Source organism: Scyliorhinus torazame, chromosome 8 (genome assembly GCF_047496885.1).
Source record: "Scyliorhinus torazame isolate Kashiwa2021f chromosome 8, sScyTor2.1, whole genome shotgun sequence".
NCBI lineage: Eukaryota > Metazoa > Chordata > Chondrichthyes > Carcharhiniformes > Scyliorhinidae > Scyliorhinus > Scyliorhinus torazame.
In genome coordinates, this window is record NC_092714.1 from 16,058,177 (window position 1) to 16,077,421 (window position 19,245).

Sequence of the window (19,245 nt, forward strand, 5' to 3'; positions counted from 1 at the left end):
GGGGAGAGTGCTGAGGGGAGAGTGCTGAGGGGAGAGTGCTGAGGGGAGAGGGCTGAGGGGAGATTGCTGAGGGACGGGGGCTGAGGGGAGAGTGCTGAGGGAAGGGTGCTGAGGGGAGAGTGCTGAGGGGAGAGTGCTGAGGGAAGGGGGCTGAGGGGAGAGTGCTGAGGGGAAAGTGCTGAGGGGAAAGTGCTGAGGGGAGAGGGCTGAGGGGAGATTGCTGAGGGACGGGGGCTGAGGGGAGAGTGCTGAGGGAAGGGTGCTGAGGGGAGAGTGCTGAGGGGAGAGTGCTGAGGGAAGGGGGCTGAGGGGAGAGTGCTGAGGGGAGAGTGCTGAGGGCAGTGTGCTGAGGGGAGAGTGCTGAGGGAAGAGTGCTGAGGGGAGAGTGTTGAGGGGAGAGTACTGAGGGGAGAGTGCTGAGGGAAAGGGGCTGAGGGGAGAGTGCTGAGGGGAGAGTGCTGAGGGAAGGGGGCTGAGGGGAGATTGCTGAGGGACGGGGGCTGAGGGGAGAGTGCTGAGGGAAGGGGGCTGAGGGGAGAGTGCTGAGGGGAGAGTGCTGAAGGGAGAGTGCTGAGGGAAGGGGGCTGAGGGGAGATTGCTGAGGGGAGAGTGCTGAGGGAAGGGGGCTGAGGGTGGTGTGCTGAGGGGAGAGGGCTGAGGGGAGAGTGCTGGGGGGAGTTTGCTGAGGGAAGGGGGCTGAGGGGAGAGTGCTGAGGGGAGAGTGCTGAGGGGAGAGTGCTGGGGGTAGTGTGCTGAGGGGAGAGTGCTGAGGGGAGAGTGCTGAGGGGAGAGTGCTGAGGGGAGAGTGCTGAGGGGAGAGGGCTGAGGGGAGATTGCTGAGGGACGGGGGCTGAGGGGAGAGTGCTGAGGGAAGGGTGCTGAGGGGAGAGTGCTGAGGGGAGAGTGCTGAGGGAAGGGGGCTGAGGGGAGAGTGCTGAGGGGAGAGTGCTGAGGGCAGTGTGCTGAGGGGAGAGTGCTGAGGGAAGAGTGCTGAGGGGAGAGTGTTGAGGGGAGAGTACTGAGGGGAGAGTGCTGAGGGAAAGGGGCTGAGGGGAGAGTGCTGAGGGGAGAGTGCTGAGGGGAGAGTGCTGAGGGAAGGGGGCTGAGGGGAGATTGCTGAGGGACGGGGGCTGAGGGGAGAGTGCTGAGGGAAGGGGGCTGAGGGGAGAGTGCTGAGGGGAGAGTGCTGAAGGGAGAGTGCTGAGGGAAGGGGGCTGAGGGGAGATTGCTGAGGGGAGAGTGCTGAGGGAAGGGGGCTGAGGGTAGTGTGCTGAGGGGAGAGGGCTGAGGGGAGAGTGCTGGGGGGAGTTTGCTGAGGGAAGGGGGCTGAGGGGAGAGTGCTGAGGGGAGAGTGCTGGGGGTAGTGTGCTGAGGGGAGAGTGCTGAGGGGAGAGTGTTTAGGGGATAGTGCTGGGGTAGTGTGCGGAGGGGAGAGGGCTGAGGGGAGAGTGCTGAGGGGAGAGTGCAGAGGGGAGAGCGCTGAGGGGAGAGTGCTGAGGGGAGAGTGCTGAGGGGAGAGTGTTTAGGGGAGTGTGCTGGGGTAGTGTGCGGAGGGGAGAGTGTTTAGGGGAGAGTGCTGGGGTAGTGTGTGGAGGGGAGAGTGCTGAGGGGAGAGTGCTGAGGGGAGTTTGCTGAGGGGAGAGTGCTGAGGGAAGGGGGCTGAGGGGAGAGTTCTGAGGGAAGAGTGCGGAGGGGAGAGTGCTGAGGGGAGTGTGCTGCGGGGAGAGTGTTGGGGGAGAGTGCTGAGGGGAGAGTGCTGAGGGGAGAGTGCTGAGGGAAGGGGGCTGAGGGGAGAGTGCTGAGGGGAGAGTGCTGAGGGGAGAGTGCTGATGGAAGGGGGCTGAGGGGAGAGTGCTGAGGGAAGGGGGCTGAGGGGAGAGTGCTGAGGGGAGAGTGCTGAGGGGAGAGTGCTGAGGGGAAAGGGGCCAGGCAGGGGGGGACCTCACTTGGTGGCACGCCCCCGATCTTGGCATGGGCAATCTCCCGGTCCTCGGGCACCAGCTATGTCCAGTGCCCTCTTGCACGGTGAGGTGATGCTGGTCAGGTTCACCCCTTCCAGTTCAGGCACGCTCTCACTGGTTATGGGCGTTCTTCTGGTTGGGTGGGGGGTGGGGGAAAGACACCATTTCTAGGCAGTCCAATACATGCAGTTGGATCTATGTTGGCATGGATGCACCGGGCACACGGCCAACGCGGCTTGCATGGGTGGCTGCAGCCATGCGGGTCACGGCTGAGGTTGTACTGTCCCCCTGGGGAGGAGGTGGGTGTTACACATGTGGGGGGTAGGGGTGTTGGTGCAATGGTCACTTTGCTGGGTACTCACCCTGGCTGCCCTCAGTAGGTCATTGAGCCTTTTGCGGCACTGTTCGCCAGTCCTGGGTGTCACCGCAATGCCACTGACGGCCGCGCCCACATCCCTCCACAGACAGCGAGCCACGTTGGGTGGGACCCTCTGGCCGGGTCTAGGGTACAGACGCCCTCTCCTCTCCTCGAGGGCGTCCAGGAGCGTTTCCAGGTTGTGGTCTGTGATCCGGGGCGCTTCTCGGCGTGGCGCTATGTTGCTCCATCGGCAGCCTGTGCGCTCGCCTCGCCTTATGTGCGCGAGGCGCCGCGTCGATTGCATGGCACCGCATCTCCGGCACTGCTCTGAGACCGCGCCCCTGCGCTTCCCGCCGCACCCCTGCTGACCTCCTTGTAAACCGCAGAATGGGATCCCTGAACGGGCGCCGACTGCTGAGTGAAACACCGCCGTTTTGGCGTCGACACTCTGCCATCGGAGCGGAGAATCGTGCCCTTGATTTTTACATCTTACGTGAAGGGAAGACCTCCGACACTGCAGCACCCCCTCACTATGTGTGTGTGTCTGTGTGTGTGTGTGTGTGTGTGGGGAGGGAGGGGGGGAGCAGGCAGATCCTTGAAGTTTGAACCTACGACATTCTACCTCAAAGGTGAGGGGTGCACACCTCTGACAGGCAATTAATGAAGGGGCAGAATCAGCACAAAGCAAATTGCCCTCCACACCATCCCAAGGAAATACCCTGGCAGCTCATAGCAAGAGGAGGTAGCGCGGTTTGAAATGCTGCAGATATACCTGTGTAATTCACTGGAGCCACCAGATGCATCAAGGCGATGTCGCTGTCCTTACTCCTCTTGTTGTAATGAGGATTCATCAAGATGCGATCGATCAGCTGACTCTGTGTCTGTGGGGAGGTGAGATTCAGCTGCGTGTATAGGCCCAATACTGCCTTCCATTGTGAGGGTTCAAGGTTCCTCCTGCAGGTGAGGAAGGTTTTGCACGTCAATTCTTTATTATCATGCCCCTTGCTCCTTCGACCTCTCTCGCAAATCTTTTCTCCCTTCCTCCTACCCCAGGCTTGTCATTATAAAAAATGCTCAGTTGCCGAGGCCTTATTACCGCACACCTTGCATCTTTCAAATCTAATTTCAAAGATACATCCATTCGCTGGGTGTACTTCAGGATACAGGTGATGCTGTTCCCATCGGAGTGGTGTGAAGGATCAATCACTCGGGAAGAAAAGTAGAATTTGTATGTCAGGTTTGAACCCAGCACCTTCTGCCACGGCGGCAAGGGTCAAGGTTCAACCCCCCCCCCCCCCCGGAGAATCCTGCTCAACTGACAATCAGCAGCATCACCCAAAGCTGCAGACTGGCTGTCCCACCTATTGGAATTTCTCCAGATGGAGAAAATCAAATTCGCCACACGGGGGTCGGATGAAGACTTCCCCAAAAAACATGGGAGCCATTCGCCTAGTTGTTCCAAGACCTGGTTGTAGCCAACAGCCAATAAGCCAAAGGAAGGGAGAGGGTAGCCACCGTATAACGAGGGGGCGGGGGGGGGGGGGGGGGGGATTAGGAGGCATGAAACCCAAACATGCCCAGCAAATAACAAACTACACGGCATCACGCCAACCCAGCTGGAACTGGGCATAGGAGCAGACGAGGGAAGATGGCCAGAGGGGAGGGGGGGGGGGAGGGGCGGGGGGAGATGCAGGAAGAAAGGTGGGAGAAGGGAGCTGAGGACCTAACCATAACCAAACCTACTGAAAAATAACAAACAAGAAGCTGTAACGGATGTAAATAACAGAAGACGACCAATGTACATATATTTCTCTTTATTTTCCTTTTGTTTTCAATGTGTGTCCAGGCTTACCTTTGTTCCGTGCATTACAAACAAATCCTCAATAAAAACAACAAAAAAGTTGACATGCAAGGCTACTGAACTGGGACAGAAGTTACATCATATTCCCCCTGCCATGCTCCAGTCAGATATCAGGCAGAATCGAATCACAGCTTTGGACATTCCAAAGCACTTCCCAGCCAATAGGCCACTTTTGAAGAGTCATCTCTCTCACGTAGAGTCCAACGGCAGCTAGTGTGTGCACAGCAAGGAGAGGCTATGAGTCTGAATCTCCCTTTCAGGATCCGAGCTCCTATTTCTGAGCCTGATCAGACAACAAAGAATGCACACGTAACCTTCCTCCAATTCTTCAGGGCAAGCTTCTGATGGAGGATCCCGCAGAAATTAGGCAGGAAACTCCAGAGGCAGCGGCAAACAGAGAGGTCACACAGAAACGACACACCACGTCGTGGGTAGCAGTTGGATGAGTGGGCGGTTGGGCCAGGGGTTAGTCGGGTGGGGTTTGAAGGGGTTGACAGGCCAGAAGGTAGTCAGGTTGGGTGGGGTGGCGGGGTAGTGGCTAGTCAGGTCGGGTTAGAACAAAGAACAAAGAAATGTACAGCACAGGAACAGGCCCTTCGGCCCTCCAAGCCCGTGCCGACCATGCTGCCCGACTAAACTACAATCTTCTACACTTCCTGGGTCCGTATCCCTCTATTCCCATCCTATTCATGTATTTGTCAAGATGCCCCTTAAATGTCCCTATCGTCCCTGCTTCCACCACCTCCTCCAGCAGCGAGTTCCAGGCACCCACTACCCTCGTGTAAAAAACTTGCCTCGTACATCTACTCTAAACCTTGCCCCTCACACCTTAAACCTATGCCCCCTAGTAATTGACCCCTCTAGCCCGGGGAAAAGCCTCTGACTATCCACTCTGTCTATGCCCCTCATAATTTTGTAGACCTCTATCAGGTCACTCCTCAACCTCCTTCGTTCCAGTGAGAACAAACCGAGTTTATTCAACCGCTCCTCATAGCTAATGCCCTCCATACCAGGCAACATTCTGGTAAATCTCTTCTGCACCCTTTCTAAAGCCTCCACATCCTTCTGGTAGTGTGGCGACCAGAATTGAACACTATACTCCAAGTGTGGCCTAACTAAGGTTCTATACACCTGCAACATGACTTGCCAATTCTTATACTCAATGCCCCGGCCAATGAAGGCAAGCATGCCATATGCCTTCTTGACTACCTTCTCCACCTGTGTTGCCCCTTTCAGTGACCTGTGGAACTGTACTCCTAGATCTCTCTGACAAGTGGTAGTCAGGGAGTGTTGGGTGGTAGAACCTAGCTAGGTCAAGTTGGGGGCTAGTCAGGTCGAGTTGGTGCTGGGACCTGTCTGGTCTGATCAGGGGGATAGTCGGGTGTGAAGACTAGTCAGGCTTGGTGAGGGGGTAGTCGGGGTTCAGATTGGTCAGTGTAAGTGATTAGGAGTAACTAGGGTTTTTCTTCGGTAACAATTCAGATAAGTAAGTTGGAAATGTCTGAAATTTCCAACTTTAACTTAGAGTTGGAGACTTTTTCAGAGGGTTTTTCACTGGCAAGTGCACCTAAGAAGAGGCCATTTGCAAAGGGCAGCAGTGGCAGCACTCAACAGTCACTGCCCCTAGACTGCCCACTCCAGGGCTGGCACAGAGGGCAACATTGGGAGATGTGGCAAGGTAACTTCTTGAGGTAACACACAGCCTCGGGTCTCCTAACCAAAGAGCGGAAGCACCAGGTTCATTCATTCCTCTATACTGTCAGGACTATCACCACAGGATCCTTATCAGACCGGGGACTTTGAATTTGTTTCAAAAGCTTTTGATGAGTTTTTTAAAAAATCCAAAAACGAACCTCATTGCTGGTCGAGTGCACTTCAAGCAGAGATCCTACAGAACAAGAGAATCCGTCAAATCGCTCCTTACTGGCCCAGTCATGGTAGCTAGATATTGCAAACATAGAGCCTTGAAAGGTGGCCGCACACTTCACACCCAACCAAGTAAGCAAAACCGGCCTCTCACCCCCTGGTGCACCGAGACGTTGGGGATGTCCACCCACCATTTGTGTTTGAAGGCAGTAGCCCCACCTGCGCAAAAGCTCACCAAACTGACCAAAACATGGGAAGCCACCTTGAAGTGCTGATGCCGTGGAGCAAAGTAGCAGCAAAGATCACAAAATTGGTCAGCAGAGGGGAATGTGGGAGTACAGGACACTACCAGCGGTTCTGTATGTTTAAAACCTTCACTAACGGGAGACAATTGAATAATATGGCTTACAGGTCACCCTGAACATAGACCACAAACAAACAAATGGCATCTCGGATTTCCTGAGGTAAGTACAGGCCCAGCAACAAGATTTCTGGCTCGTCACTTTGGAAGTTGAAGTGTTCAGCCTGGATACTTGCTCTGGGGTTTCCACGCTGTTTGATCATTTAGCGTGCCTCAGTATAGTCCGGTCAAGTCATTGAACGTCAAACCTCAAGGACTAGGGGAGCAAACCCACAGGTGGAAGGTCTGTTCACAGCCACTCTTTGCCACAAGGGGCGATAGATCACAGAGACACTATTTTCTGCGTAATCAAAGTGTCTCTTTACTCAGCAGGAATGTGTGCATGCAACTGGGCATCCCACAATAAATGGATGAGATTGTCCACACTCAGTGGCTTTGCAAGCTCAGCATGCCGGTGTGCCTATTCACCCCTCAGAGGGCACACACCCTCTCCTGCCACAAGTTAAAGAGCAGCATGACCGCATGCTACACAGAAATGTCATGTCACCTGATATAGCACCGATCCCATAGAGTCTGAGGCTTGCAACAGCCCCCAAAGCGAATAGAAAGCTCAGGATTTGGGTAGAGTTAACACAATTGAACAAAGCAATCCAGAGGGAAATCTACCCAATGGCAAAGCTCGCCAATAGAGTCCTCTTCAGCAAACTTGACTCTAGTGGGTTTTGGTAAATGCCCCTCGGCCAGGAATCCAGGCTGCTAATCTTCATCCAACCATTTGGATGCTTTTGTTTGAACTTTCTTCCCATCAGCATCTCATCAGCTCCAGGCATATTCTAGGGAACCATGGGTCTTTGAAGGTAAACAAGGAATCACATGGTTGATGTCCTTATCCATGGGTCTATTAGGAGGAGGATTTCAGAGTTTAGGAGGTTCCCAAGACTCCATAAGAGGCAGGTCCCACTACCAAAACTACAAGCAAATTTCCGGAGCATTTCATTCAAAGACAGGGGCTGGATTCACCGAGCCTTCGCGCCAAAATCGTGATCGGCGCGGGGGCAGAGAATGGGCGTTGACGCCGAACTCCGGTGCAACGCCATTCCCGCGATTCTCCGGTCGCCGATAGGGGGCTATTGACAGAGGCCCGCGATTCTCCGACTAAAACTGGCCGAGTTCCTGACGGCATGGTTCTAACCACGTTTTTGCCTGTCGGGAACGGCCAGTGGCGGCTGCGGAGTCAGTCCGTGGCCGCCCTGGTGGGGGGCGGGGGGGGAGATCCTTCACCAGGGGAGGCCTCACGGACGGCCAGGCTAACGGTCGGGGGCCACCAATCCGCAGGCGTGCGCAATCACGGGGGGGGGGGGGGGGGGGGTATATTTTCGGGGCGGGCCCGCAGTGTGAGTCCGCCATGTTGCACGGTGCGGCCGCCGAAGGCCACCATGACTTCCAACAGGAAGTGCAGGGCCCCATATCGGCAGCCAGAGCTGTGAGGAGCACTCCGGGGCCCTGCCAGCCCACTGCACGTAGGAGAGTCACTCTGGACTCTCTTCGCTGGAGTGGAGACATAGCCTCATTATTGGAGAATCCTACCGAGGGTATCCTGGTAGACCCTCAATAAACGAAAGCCATCAGCAACATCCCCCAATTGAAGTGTGTCACATATGTCCAGAGGTTCCTGGGAATGGCAAATCAGATTGGCAAATTTATCCCAAATCTGGCAGAACCTTTAAGAGGTCCTCAATGAAAAGGTGTTTCTTGGGAATTGAACAAATCAATGCCTTTCAATGTATCATTCAATGCCCTGGGATCTTTCATGTCTACTTGAGAGGCCAAAGAGGTTACCTCAGACGATGTAACCTCTAGATTTTGTGCACTAATCTCTGAAGCAGGGCTTGAACCATCAATGTTTGACGCATAAGATGAGAGTGCTGCCCACAGCAGCACTGAGGAAATGCTGCAGTGTCAGAGCAGGTCATCTTCTCTCCCAGGTGGATGTAGGTTATTTTATGATGTTTGGCTGAGGGGTTGACATCAGCAGGACACACTTTCAGAGAGCATCCCGATTCCTTACGTAGCTGTGCCACTCACTTCAGGGGAATATGCTGCACATTGAGTAGTGTTTTCCGATGTGGCACAACACCAGATTGCTAGTCAGATTGGATGAAGTCTTGTCTCCTTTGAGATTGATCCATTCAGCAATGAAGCTAACCACGAGAGCCATTATGAATAAGAAGGTGACTTAAAATGGCTGCCGGGACCAGGAATGACCTCTTTATTAGACATACTACTCGGATTCATCTTTACAAAAAGATTAGGGGTGGTGGTGGGGAATGGTTAAACAGAAATAACTCCCCATTATCCTTTTTCTGCCTTTAAGATAGGGACAACAATGAGGGCAGATGGCAGAAATTAGATTGTATTACTTTGCGCATAGAACATTTAGGGGCTGATGTAATTGAGGTGTTCAAATTGGACAGCACAGTGGCACAGTGGTTAGCACTTCTGCCTCACAGTGCCAGGGACCTGGGTTCAATTCCCTGGGGGGGGGGGACTCTCTGCTTGGAGTCTGCACTTTCTACCCGTGTCTGCGTGGGTTTCCTTCGGCTGCTCCGGTTTCCTCCCACAGCCCAAAGACGGCGGTGGCACAGTGGTATTGTCACTGCACTAGTCAACGGGAGGCCCAGAGTAATGCTCTGGGGACCCAGGTTCAAATCCCACCATTTCAGATGGTGAAATGTGAATTCAATTTTAAAAAATCCGGAATTAAAAAGTCTAATGTGACCATGAAACCACTGTCAATTGTCGGGGAAACCCATCTGGTTCACTAATGTCCATTAGGAAATCTGCCATCCTTACCTGGTGTGGCCTACAAGTGACTCCAGGCCCACAGAAATTTGGTTGACTCTTAACTGTCCTCTCAAGGGCAATTAGAGATGGGCAATAAATGCTGGCACAGCCTGCGGCACCCACTCCCGTGAACGAATAATTTATAAAAATCTGCAGGTTAGGTGGATTGGCCATGCTAATTTGTTCCTTAGTGCCCAAAACGTTAGGTTGGGTTATGGGATAGGGTGGAGTAGGGTGCTCTTGGTATAATGGATAGAGAGAAACTATTTCCTCTGGTCAGGGAGTCCAAAACAAGGGAGCAGACCCTGAAAGTTACAGTAAAGCCATTCAGGAGTGGCCAGGTGGCACGCCTTCACAAAGGATAGTGGAAATCTGACACTCTCCCCAAGAGCTCTTGAAATTTCAAAACTGAGATTGATGGATTTAATTAAGTAAAATAAGAGTTACCAAATCAGGCTGGGTTGACGGAGTCAAAATCCAAATCGACATGAGCGAATTGAATGATAGAACAGACGTAATAGTCTTGGCCCAATCTTATGTTCCTGATCAAGTCGTTACTGCTCTCTTTATGGTCCTTGGAGTTCCCAGTAACTCCTTCTTACTGATATTGTGCACCAAGCCTTTCCCTCACAGAGTTCACGGATGTGGCAGAATGATGAAATGAACAGTAAATGTGGGAAAGAAATCGTGACGAGGCTTACCCATAAACACAGTGAGCTGCTGAAACAATCCACTGTTGGCTGACTAGGGTGGCTCCACACAAATGACGCCTGCCAAAACGAAGGGACACAATCCAGGGCCAACTGCCTTCGATTGCATCCTTGCCACCTACAATCTTCCCAACATTCTTCGGTGCGACCAGACTCTTCCCACAAGCTAAAGGGAGGAAGCATAAGAGTTGGAAATCCACAGAATCATAAGCCTGAATTTTCAGGGTGGTGAGGGCTTGGCCCTGCCCACGCCATCAGCGCCACTGGCCTATTACACTCACGTGTGTTGACTGGCATTATGAGGGACCTCCGCATTTACTCGGAAGATAGTCCCACCTTCGGGCAGCCATAAGACCATAACACATAGGAGCAGAATTAGGCCACTCGGCCCATCGAGTCCACTCCGTCATTCAAACATGGCTCATATTTTTCTCATCCCCATTCTCCTGCCTTCTCCCCATAACCACTGATCCCCTTATTAATCAACAACCTATCTATCTCTGTCTTAAAGACACTCAGTGATTTGGCCTCCACAGCCTTTTGCGACAAAGTGTTCCAAAGATTCACCACCCTCTGGCTGAAGAAATTCCTCCTCATCTCTGTTTTAAAGGATCGTCCCTTTAGTCTGAGATGGTGTCCTCTGGTTCTAGTTTTTGCTGCAAGTGTAGACATCCTCTCCACGTCCACTCTATCCAAGCCTCGCAGCATCCTGTGAGTTTCAATAAGATTCCCCCTCATCCTTCTAAACTCCAACGAGTATAGACCCAGAGTCCTCAACTGTTCCTCATATGACAAGTTCTTCATTCCAGAGATCATTCTTGTGAACCTCCTCTGGGCCCTTTCCTTCCTTAAATATGGAGCCCAAAACTGCTCACGGTATTCCAAATGGGGTCTGACCAGAGCCTTTTATAGCCTCAGAAGTACATCCCTGGTCTTGTATTCTAGCCCTCTCGACATGAATGCTGGCCAATCTAATTGTCTGGCTGCTCTCCCGTCCCACAAAGTGCTGCAGTGGCCGGAGGAGGCACTGCATGATGCTGCCTGGCACGAAGCCCCTGGAACGGGAGGCGCAGGCAAGTGGCAGGGTTACAAGGTGGGAAATCCCAGGCCGCCAACTGCATCCTGTACTTTAATCCATTTTTTAAAAATGAAAATGGAAAATCACGTGGCCATGCTTGGTGAGGCAGAGTTGAATGAGATCTACGCTCTATTTAAACTAGGGGGGTACAAACAAAGCTCTTAATAAAATGCTTATGGTTTTTACATCATGGGTATTCTGGGCTGCAGTGACACACATCTCAGTGGGATCCAGCTACGAAGAGAGTATGTACGAGTTGCATTTTAACTAAATGTCAGTTCCAGTCCTTTAGGCAGACTCTAAGCTGTAAATATTGACACTGTTGGTGGTGGGCGTGGGGGGAGGGGGGCGGAGGGGGGTGCAGTTCACTTCTTGAGAGTTAACCCCCCATTCTTTACTCACATTTCTTGTTGCACTTCAGGTACACAACAGCATTGCCTGAACACATCTCGCTGCAAGGCAAAAAGAATGAAATCACTTAACGCAATGTCACTTCCATCCTTTGTCACTTCACGCTGACACACAGCAAGCCACCCACAGCACCAATTACAAATGTCAACAGCACTCTCAATCCAACAATTGAGAAACCAAACACATTTTTACAACAGAAGCAACATGCAAACTCGCCTCCTTCACTCAGCCCCCTTCCTCCCATGAAGCTGTCGATTCACACTAAGATGGGTAGACGAATTTCACTCAGGTCCTGCACTCTAGAATATATACCTCTCCACCCCACCATCTCCACCAATCTCCCATAAATCCACCTCTTTGTCCAGGGTTTTGGTCACCCTTCCTAATCTGCACATTGGCTTGGCAGCCATGGGGTCCAATTGTTATTGCTGGTTGCACATCACAAGACTTGGCATCTTAACAATAATCTTTATTAGTGTCACAAGTAGGCTTACATTAACACTGCAATGAAGCTGCTGTGAAAATCCCCTAGTCGCCACACTCCGGCGCCTGTTCGGGTACACTGAGGGGGAATTCAGAATGTGCTGCCCCCGGCAGCATCTTTACCTGGGATGTTGGAAAATTTGTGGATTGGAAATTTTTCTTAGAGTTTCCTCAGCAGGAGAATAATCCCTTGCCGCTGGGAATTTAACCTTAGTCTGGTCTCCTCCACTGTCAGTCCATGTATAATATTACTGCAATGTGCAGAGTGTTCATTGACATCAACTCCCAAATCCATGGTCTTTGCCACCTAGTAGGATGAGAGCAGCAAGTGCAATGAAGCACCAACATCCAAGTTCCCCTCCAAGTCACACATCATTCAGACTTAGACACATAACAACAGCTCCTTCATTTTCATAGGGCCAAAACTGACAACACTGTGGTAGCACCTGCGACACACATGCCCAGATTTTCACCATGACAGCGTGATGCAAATGGTGTAAATGCCCGGAAATTGTAATACCCGACCCCCACCCCCCCAGCATGACACTTTCCATTTTCGCGAGGGCGGGGTGGGCAGTGGTTTGTGTTTTGCAGATGTACGATTCACAGAGGATGGCTACTTACATCATCAGCTGCCTCCAGCAAAGTGGAATCTGTGTGTCCCAGGAGTATGAAAGCCTGAAGTGTGTCGAGTCGGGCTGGTAACAGTCGGCCTGAACTTTGTGCATTTCTTTAGCTATGGTAAAGAGAGGCAAAGTACCCTTTGGATATGGCCCTGGGACACCTTTGGGGGAGGTAAAGTGCCCTTTGGAATTGTTCAGAAATAGGCATGAACGTTGCCTGCGGGGTACGCCCTCCCCCCGCCCCGCCCATCAACCAGACCACAAATCCGACATCGTGGCAGGCAGTTTTTAAAAGCCAGGTTTGTGAAGCTGGGGATGCTCCTGACTCTGCGCACCTGACATGCACGGGTGAATATTTAGGTGACGGCCAGCAACGATTTAAGTAGGCGGCCGGCCACAACCATCTCAACTGGGCCAAATTAGGCAGAACCATAGGTGATGTCATTGCTTTCAATGCCCACAACCCATTAGTGAATCAAAATGTGTTTTAACTACCTTGGTATAAGTGCTGGGCCTCCACTTGGATTCTTATCCACTTTGGCAAAAGGTTCATTACCATCAGCAGAGATGTTCGATGTTTTGTTGATGCTCCTGGAGTGTGATGATGAAATATTAAACAAATGCTTCAGAAACACTTCCACTTTCTTTTCATTTATAAAGATTTAAGGCCTACTCTTAAGCGCACACTATATGAAATTATAAACTATAAATATAAACTGTAAAGTATAAATGGATACTTCCCTGCAATACAAAATAGAGTTCAGAGGTCAGGTGACCATTTTTCCTTGTCAACACATAGATTCGTAATGACACTGAGCTATTCTTCATGTCTGGAGAAGTTTTGGCAAAGTCATTAAAAGCAAATTAGTCATCTTGTGATAAAGGCTGTATTTCTCCAACTAATTAGAAATGCTGGGTTAATTATATTACTGCAGCCTCTGTCACTCCAAAGTCAAAATCCAGGAACTGTGACAAGCTTTATTTATCACGGTGGTCTGTGGGTGAGTGATTTAGAAGGCAGCAACATCCAAGGGATTCAGTAGTCAGAGGTCTGCTGGACCCCAGGACTCAGCTAAGTCCCAGTCAGACACCGAGCAATGTTATCCCTGAGCTAATGCAGATGCTAGGACAATGGGGGTGGGGGGGCGGAATGGTAACACAGTGGTTAGCACTGTTGCTTCACAGCGCCAGGGTCCCAGGTTCGATTCCCGGCTTGGGTGACTGTCTATGCGGAGTCTGCCCGTTCTCCCCGTGTCTGTGTGGGTTTCCTCCGGGTGCTCCGGTTTCCTCCCACAGTCCAAAGACGTGCAGATTAGGTGAATTGGCCATGATAAATTGCCCTTAGTGTCCAGAAAGATTAGTTGGGGTTACTGGGTTATGGGGATAGGGTGGAGGTGTGGACTTAAGTTGGATGCCCTTTCCAAGGGCCGGTGCAGACTCGATGTCCGAATGGCCTCCTTCTGCACTGTAAATCCTATGATTCTATGAGGAGGGGATGTCAGCGACACTTCGGCGAGTGCATAGCCGATTGGAGGAGTCCCAAAGGCTACGGGTGCAGGAGATGGCAGCGGTAATGCGTGGTACCGGGGCCAATATTGCTGTGATGGCAACCGCAGTGGAAAGCCTGGGACACGATGTCAACACTGACCATGGCTGAGGGCCTTGACATCATGTCCCAATCGCTGAGGGATGTGTCCCAGATGCAAGTGGAAATAGTCAAAGCACTCCAGAGCATCTCTGAGGTCATCAAAACCATGATGCAGACAATGAGGAGATGCCAGAAGCGGCAGAGCCAGATAATGCAGAGGCCTTTGGAATGCACTCCTGCTGCCCCTCGAACCCATTGAAACCCCAGGGCTCTAAGGGCACTGTCTGGGAGGAGGGAGGGCAATGTCTGGGAGGAGGGAGTTCTGGAGGCCTACCTGGTTCCTGCCACTAGGGGGGTGTTGGAGGTCTCCACCTATCCCGGCTCCCATCCTCGTCACACTGGCTCGCCTCAAGTCGTAGGCGAGCTGATAGACAAAGCCTCGTCCTATGAGAAATGGAAGACGAAGAGGGCATCCCTGGTCCTACGGGCATGCCGGGCCCTCACTGCTGCCTGTCCTCCATTGGGTCCTCCCCGGCCTCGTCCTTCAGCCCCTCGTGGTTCGACCCGTCCTCCTCAGACAAGGCCGCATGTCCTTCCTCCAGCATGTCGCCACGCTGTTGTGCCAGATAGTGGAGGGCACAACAGATCACCACAAAGTGGGAGACCCTCTGGAGGGTGTACTGCAGAGTGTCCAGGCATCGGAATCACATTTTGAGCAGTCCAATGCACCGCTCAATGACAGCATGGGTGGCAACATGGCCTTGTTATATCGGGTCTCCGCACTAGTCAGCGGCTTACGCATTCACATTATCAGCCAGGATCTTAGCGGGTATCCCTTAGCACACAAGACCAACCTGTCATCATGAGGTTGTACTCGAAGATGCCGGGGTTCTCCGAATGCCCCAGGATGTAGCTGTCGTGCATGCTCCCTGGGAAGCGTGTACACACTTGCAGGATTCAGAATTGGTAGTTGCACAGGCATTGAATGTTCAGGGAGTGGAACCCCTTCCTGTTAATGAAGGGTACTCCCTGTTGCCCCAAAGTGTGCAAGGCAACATGTGTGCCATCAGTTACCCCCTAGACCTGGGGCATGCTGGCGATGGTGGGGAATCCTGCTGCCCAGGGCTTGGTCCAGCTCAATTTTGATGTTGTCAGCTGCCCGGGCATACAGGGCATCCATGATGTCATGGATGCACTTGTGGGCTGCAGCTCTTGATATTTCGCACAAGTCCCCTCTTGAGCCCTGGAAAGATTTGGTGGCATAAAAATTCAGGGCTGTGATTACCTTCGCGGCCACTGGGCGTGGACATCCCCACTCTTTCACGGGGTGCCAGGTCCGCGAGGATGTTGCACAGGCGCCTCATCGTCTCCTTGCTGAGGCGGAGTCTCCTGCAGCTGTCCGTCATTTCCTCGTATGACCAATGACGCCTGTACACCTTGGGCCTTCGCCAGCATTCCTCTCGACACCCATCCTCTTCCTGATGGATGGCCGGGTCTGCAGGTTCTGCGGCGGTCCCCTGCACATAGAGGACCACATCCAACCTGCGTCAACGCTGCTGCCCAGCGGGGGGTCGGAGAATCCCGCCCAGGGTATCACCCCTCACTGGTTCCTTAACAGAAATGGAGGATAAGCCTGAGAACGTGTTATCATGTCCAGAACTTTGTCGTGGAAATGATCTGTCCATCGATGCGCTACTTGTTCCACGTATCAGTGCCATTCTCCGTCCAGGAGCAGCAGATGTGCAGCCCCTCCCACACGGCCCAATCTCACTGGAACCAAATCCTGGCATCCACATATTCCACTGACGCTCAAGGTGCAGTTGGACATCCTTGACTTCCAGCGCGTTTCACCCGCGGTGACAAGTCAGTTACGTTCAGCACTCACCACATCAGCAACAAAAGCATCAGCAATCTACGAAAGCATTTCTTCAATGGAGTCATCAGATGGCCCATTTGGATCAATGTCACACACCGGGTCCTGCAGGGAATTCCTGCTTCAAACTGGATTGTCTTCTGGACTCATACCTCCCCCTGAGCCCGGTGTTCCAGGACCCAGGTATCTTAGACAAAATTGTCCTTCATTCCTGCTCCAGGCATTTCTAAGCACCAGCAGGAACAAGCAGCAAGCATAACTTGCAGCTGTGACGTGTTCACATAACTAACAATGCCAATTCCTTATTAGCAATAGTCTTCAACTGTGCAGCTAGAGGCTGCTCACCGTCAAAGGACGTTAAAGTGACCATCAGCACATAACCCCTAACAGGGCTCTGTCCTGGAAGGGTTTAATAGGGCAGAAAAGCAGCAGCTGTAATTGCACCTGTTATGGGTATACACAATATTTGGGGATGGTTTGTGGGCTCGCAGGCACTACACCCCTCACCCCGGCCAGGTCTACCACCCCTGCGGTCCCTCCCCCATCCCTCAGGGATTTCACCCCCAACCCCGAACACTGGACAGCAGCTCCAGTACCCCTGAGCTGCGTGTCGGAGAATGGAAATGGCTCCTCACCTCCCCTCAGTAGACATTGTGCCAACTTCCCATTTGTAAAAAGGAGTGCTAAGGGGTGTCCTCACGACCTCCCGGTGGGGAGCCGGTTAGTTCCCGGGAGGCCAGTAGATTGGACTTACATGAGATGGAGATTGGTCTTAATTGGTGCCAATTGATGTTTCGCCACGTCTAGGCGGGATCCGCAACCCGCTAGCAGGAGCGGGCCGGTTAGATTGCGAACCGATTTGCGCCCAGTGCAGATCCCGATATTGGCCCATCCCGCTATTTAACCGGCACTCCAGGAACCACGTCGGGCGCAGTGTGGCTGTTAAATCACGCCTGCAACTGTCTTTTGTGTCCGCATGAGAGGTTCGATGGAGCCTTAGTTTAATGTCTCACACAGGAGATGGTATCCCTGGCAATGCAGTACCCCTTCAGTGCTCCACTGGGAATGTCAGCCGTGATCACGTGTTGAAATATCTGGAGTGGCGGCTTGAACCCACGATCTTCTGGATCCCAATTTGGGAGCCCATGGTTTACTGTCCTGGGGCTGAATGCTCCGCCGTCAGGCGGTACCGTTTTGCCGGCAGCCCCGATGGCGTGGGGCTGCCCCACAGTGGGAAACCCCATTGACCAGCCGGCGTAACGGAGCATCCCGCCGGCGGGGTGAGGCAGAAATCTGGCGCGGCGGGACGGAGAATCCAGCCCAGATATTTAGTGGAAAATCCTGGAGCCAAGAGTTGGGTAGATCCCTCAATTCCCAGGATGAACTACCAGCATGCAACTAGACTATGAGCAGTAAAGGAGACAACACTGCGAGTAAATTGTAAAGAAGACGCATTTGAAAGACAGTTGATGCAATTTAATGTTAACTACTACAGTGTCGACATAACAATGACAGATGAGAGTAGCAGGTTGATTTTAAAAGCAGTCAGTTTCTGTTAAGTGACAATTCCAGTGACACTGCCTGTGATTACACCCTTGGTACGTGGCGCTGTGGAAATATGATGGAAATTTAGACTCCAGTTAAGCTATCAATGAAAGGTTTCCAGGTACAAATAGTAATCAAAAGGTTAACTGGATGCTAATCCTCATTGGAAGATACCTAAAATATAAGGCTTGGGAGATGCTATGAGTAGCAGAGAGTGTTAGTCAGATCTCAGCTGATGTTCTGGCAGGAAGTTTCCTCATAATCTGTCCTAATTCACCACGGTAACCGCAAAGGTGCAAAGGTAAACAATGTTTATGTGCGTAAATGAGGAACCTCCTGTGCAGTTACAGTGGCATTAACTGAAGGTTCAATGACCAATGGGGTCAAGAGGCAAAGAATTGGGGTCATTTTTCCCTGGCGAGTTAGAATATTAACCATTACGAATTGGCCATCAATCCCTTCCTTGTGCCCAACAGGTTAAAATATTCACGAAATTAGAGACATAAGCGATAAAGCAACAGGCACGGTGGTTAGCACTGCTGCCTCACAGCGCCAGGGACCTGGGTTCAATTCTGAGCTTGGGCGTGGAGTTTGCACATTCTCCCGGTGTCTACGTGGGTTTCCTCCGGGTGCTCCGGTTTTCTCCCACAGTCCAAAGATGTGCAGGTTAGGTGGATTGGCCATGCCTAATTGCCCCTTAGTATCCAAAAGGTTAGGTAGAGTTACTGCGTTACAGGGATAGTATGGGGCCTGACCCTAGGTCAGATGCACTTTCAGGGGGCCGGTGCAGACTCAATGGGTGGAATGACCTCCTTCTGCACTGTAGGGATTCTATGATTCTATGAATACTTGTAATTATGGGTGACTTTAATCTGCACATAGATTGGGAAAATCAAATAAGTAACAAGACCCATACCAGCCTCCCCGAACAGGTGCCGGGATGTGGCGACTAGGGGCTTTTCACAGTAACTTCATTTGAAGCCTACTTGTGACAATAAGCAACTTTTATTTTCATTTTCCTTTCACCTAAGAGGAGGAATTCCTTGTGTGTATACAGAATGGTTTTCTGGATCAATACATTGAAGAACCAACAAGAGAGCAGGCCATTCTAGACTGGGCATTGTGAAATCAGAAAGGAATAACTGACAATCTAATTGTGTGAGGCCCCTTGGGGATGAGCGGCAATAATATGATAGAATTCTTCATCAAGTTGGAGTGACATTTTTGATTCTGAGAACAGAGTCCTGAATCTAAATAAAGAAAGCCACAATAGTATGAGGCATGAGTTGGCTACGATGGATTGGAGAACGTCACTGAAAAGGATGATGGTGTATCAGCAATGGCAAGCATGCAAAGAGTCCAAGTGTGAATTGCAACAATTGTTCACTCCTGTCTGGCAAGACAAGAAAGGTGGCCAAACCGCAGCTGGCAAGGGAAAATAGAGATAATGTTAAATCCAAGGAAGAGGCCTACAAATTGGCCAGAAAAAACAGCAGAGTTGAGGTTTAGGAGCAGTTTAGAAAGGAAAGGAGGAAAAGGGATTGATTAAGAAGGGGGAAATAGAGTGCAAGAGTCAGCTTGCAGGAAACATGAAAACTGACTATAAAACCTTCTATAGGTAAATGAAGAGAAAACGATAGGTGAAGACAAATGTAGGTCCCTTACATGCAGAAACAGGGAAAT

The 19,245-nt window shown here is 51.6% G+C and overlaps 1 protein-coding gene across 2 annotated transcripts in view; it reads right to left on the reverse strand.

The window, feature by feature from the left end:
- The window catches only part of tmprss15 (transmembrane serine protease 15), a 146,720-nt gene that overhangs the window by 17,090 nt on the left and 110,385 nt on the right, over nt 1-19,245 (reverse strand). For both annotated transcript variants that reach the window (XM_072513134.1, XM_072513133.1), the window contains exons 18-21: nt 13,052-13,147; nt 11,442-11,491; nt 9,953-10,127; nt 3,092-3,273 (exon numbers count right to left, since the gene is read on the reverse strand). In XM_072513134.1, the coding sequence (XP_072369235.1) occupies nt 3,092-3,273; nt 9,953-10,127; nt 11,442-11,491; nt 13,052-13,147 (503 nt within the window). The remainder of the gene's footprint in view (nt 1-3,091; nt 3,274-9,952; nt 10,128-11,441; nt 11,492-13,051; nt 13,148-19,245) is intronic.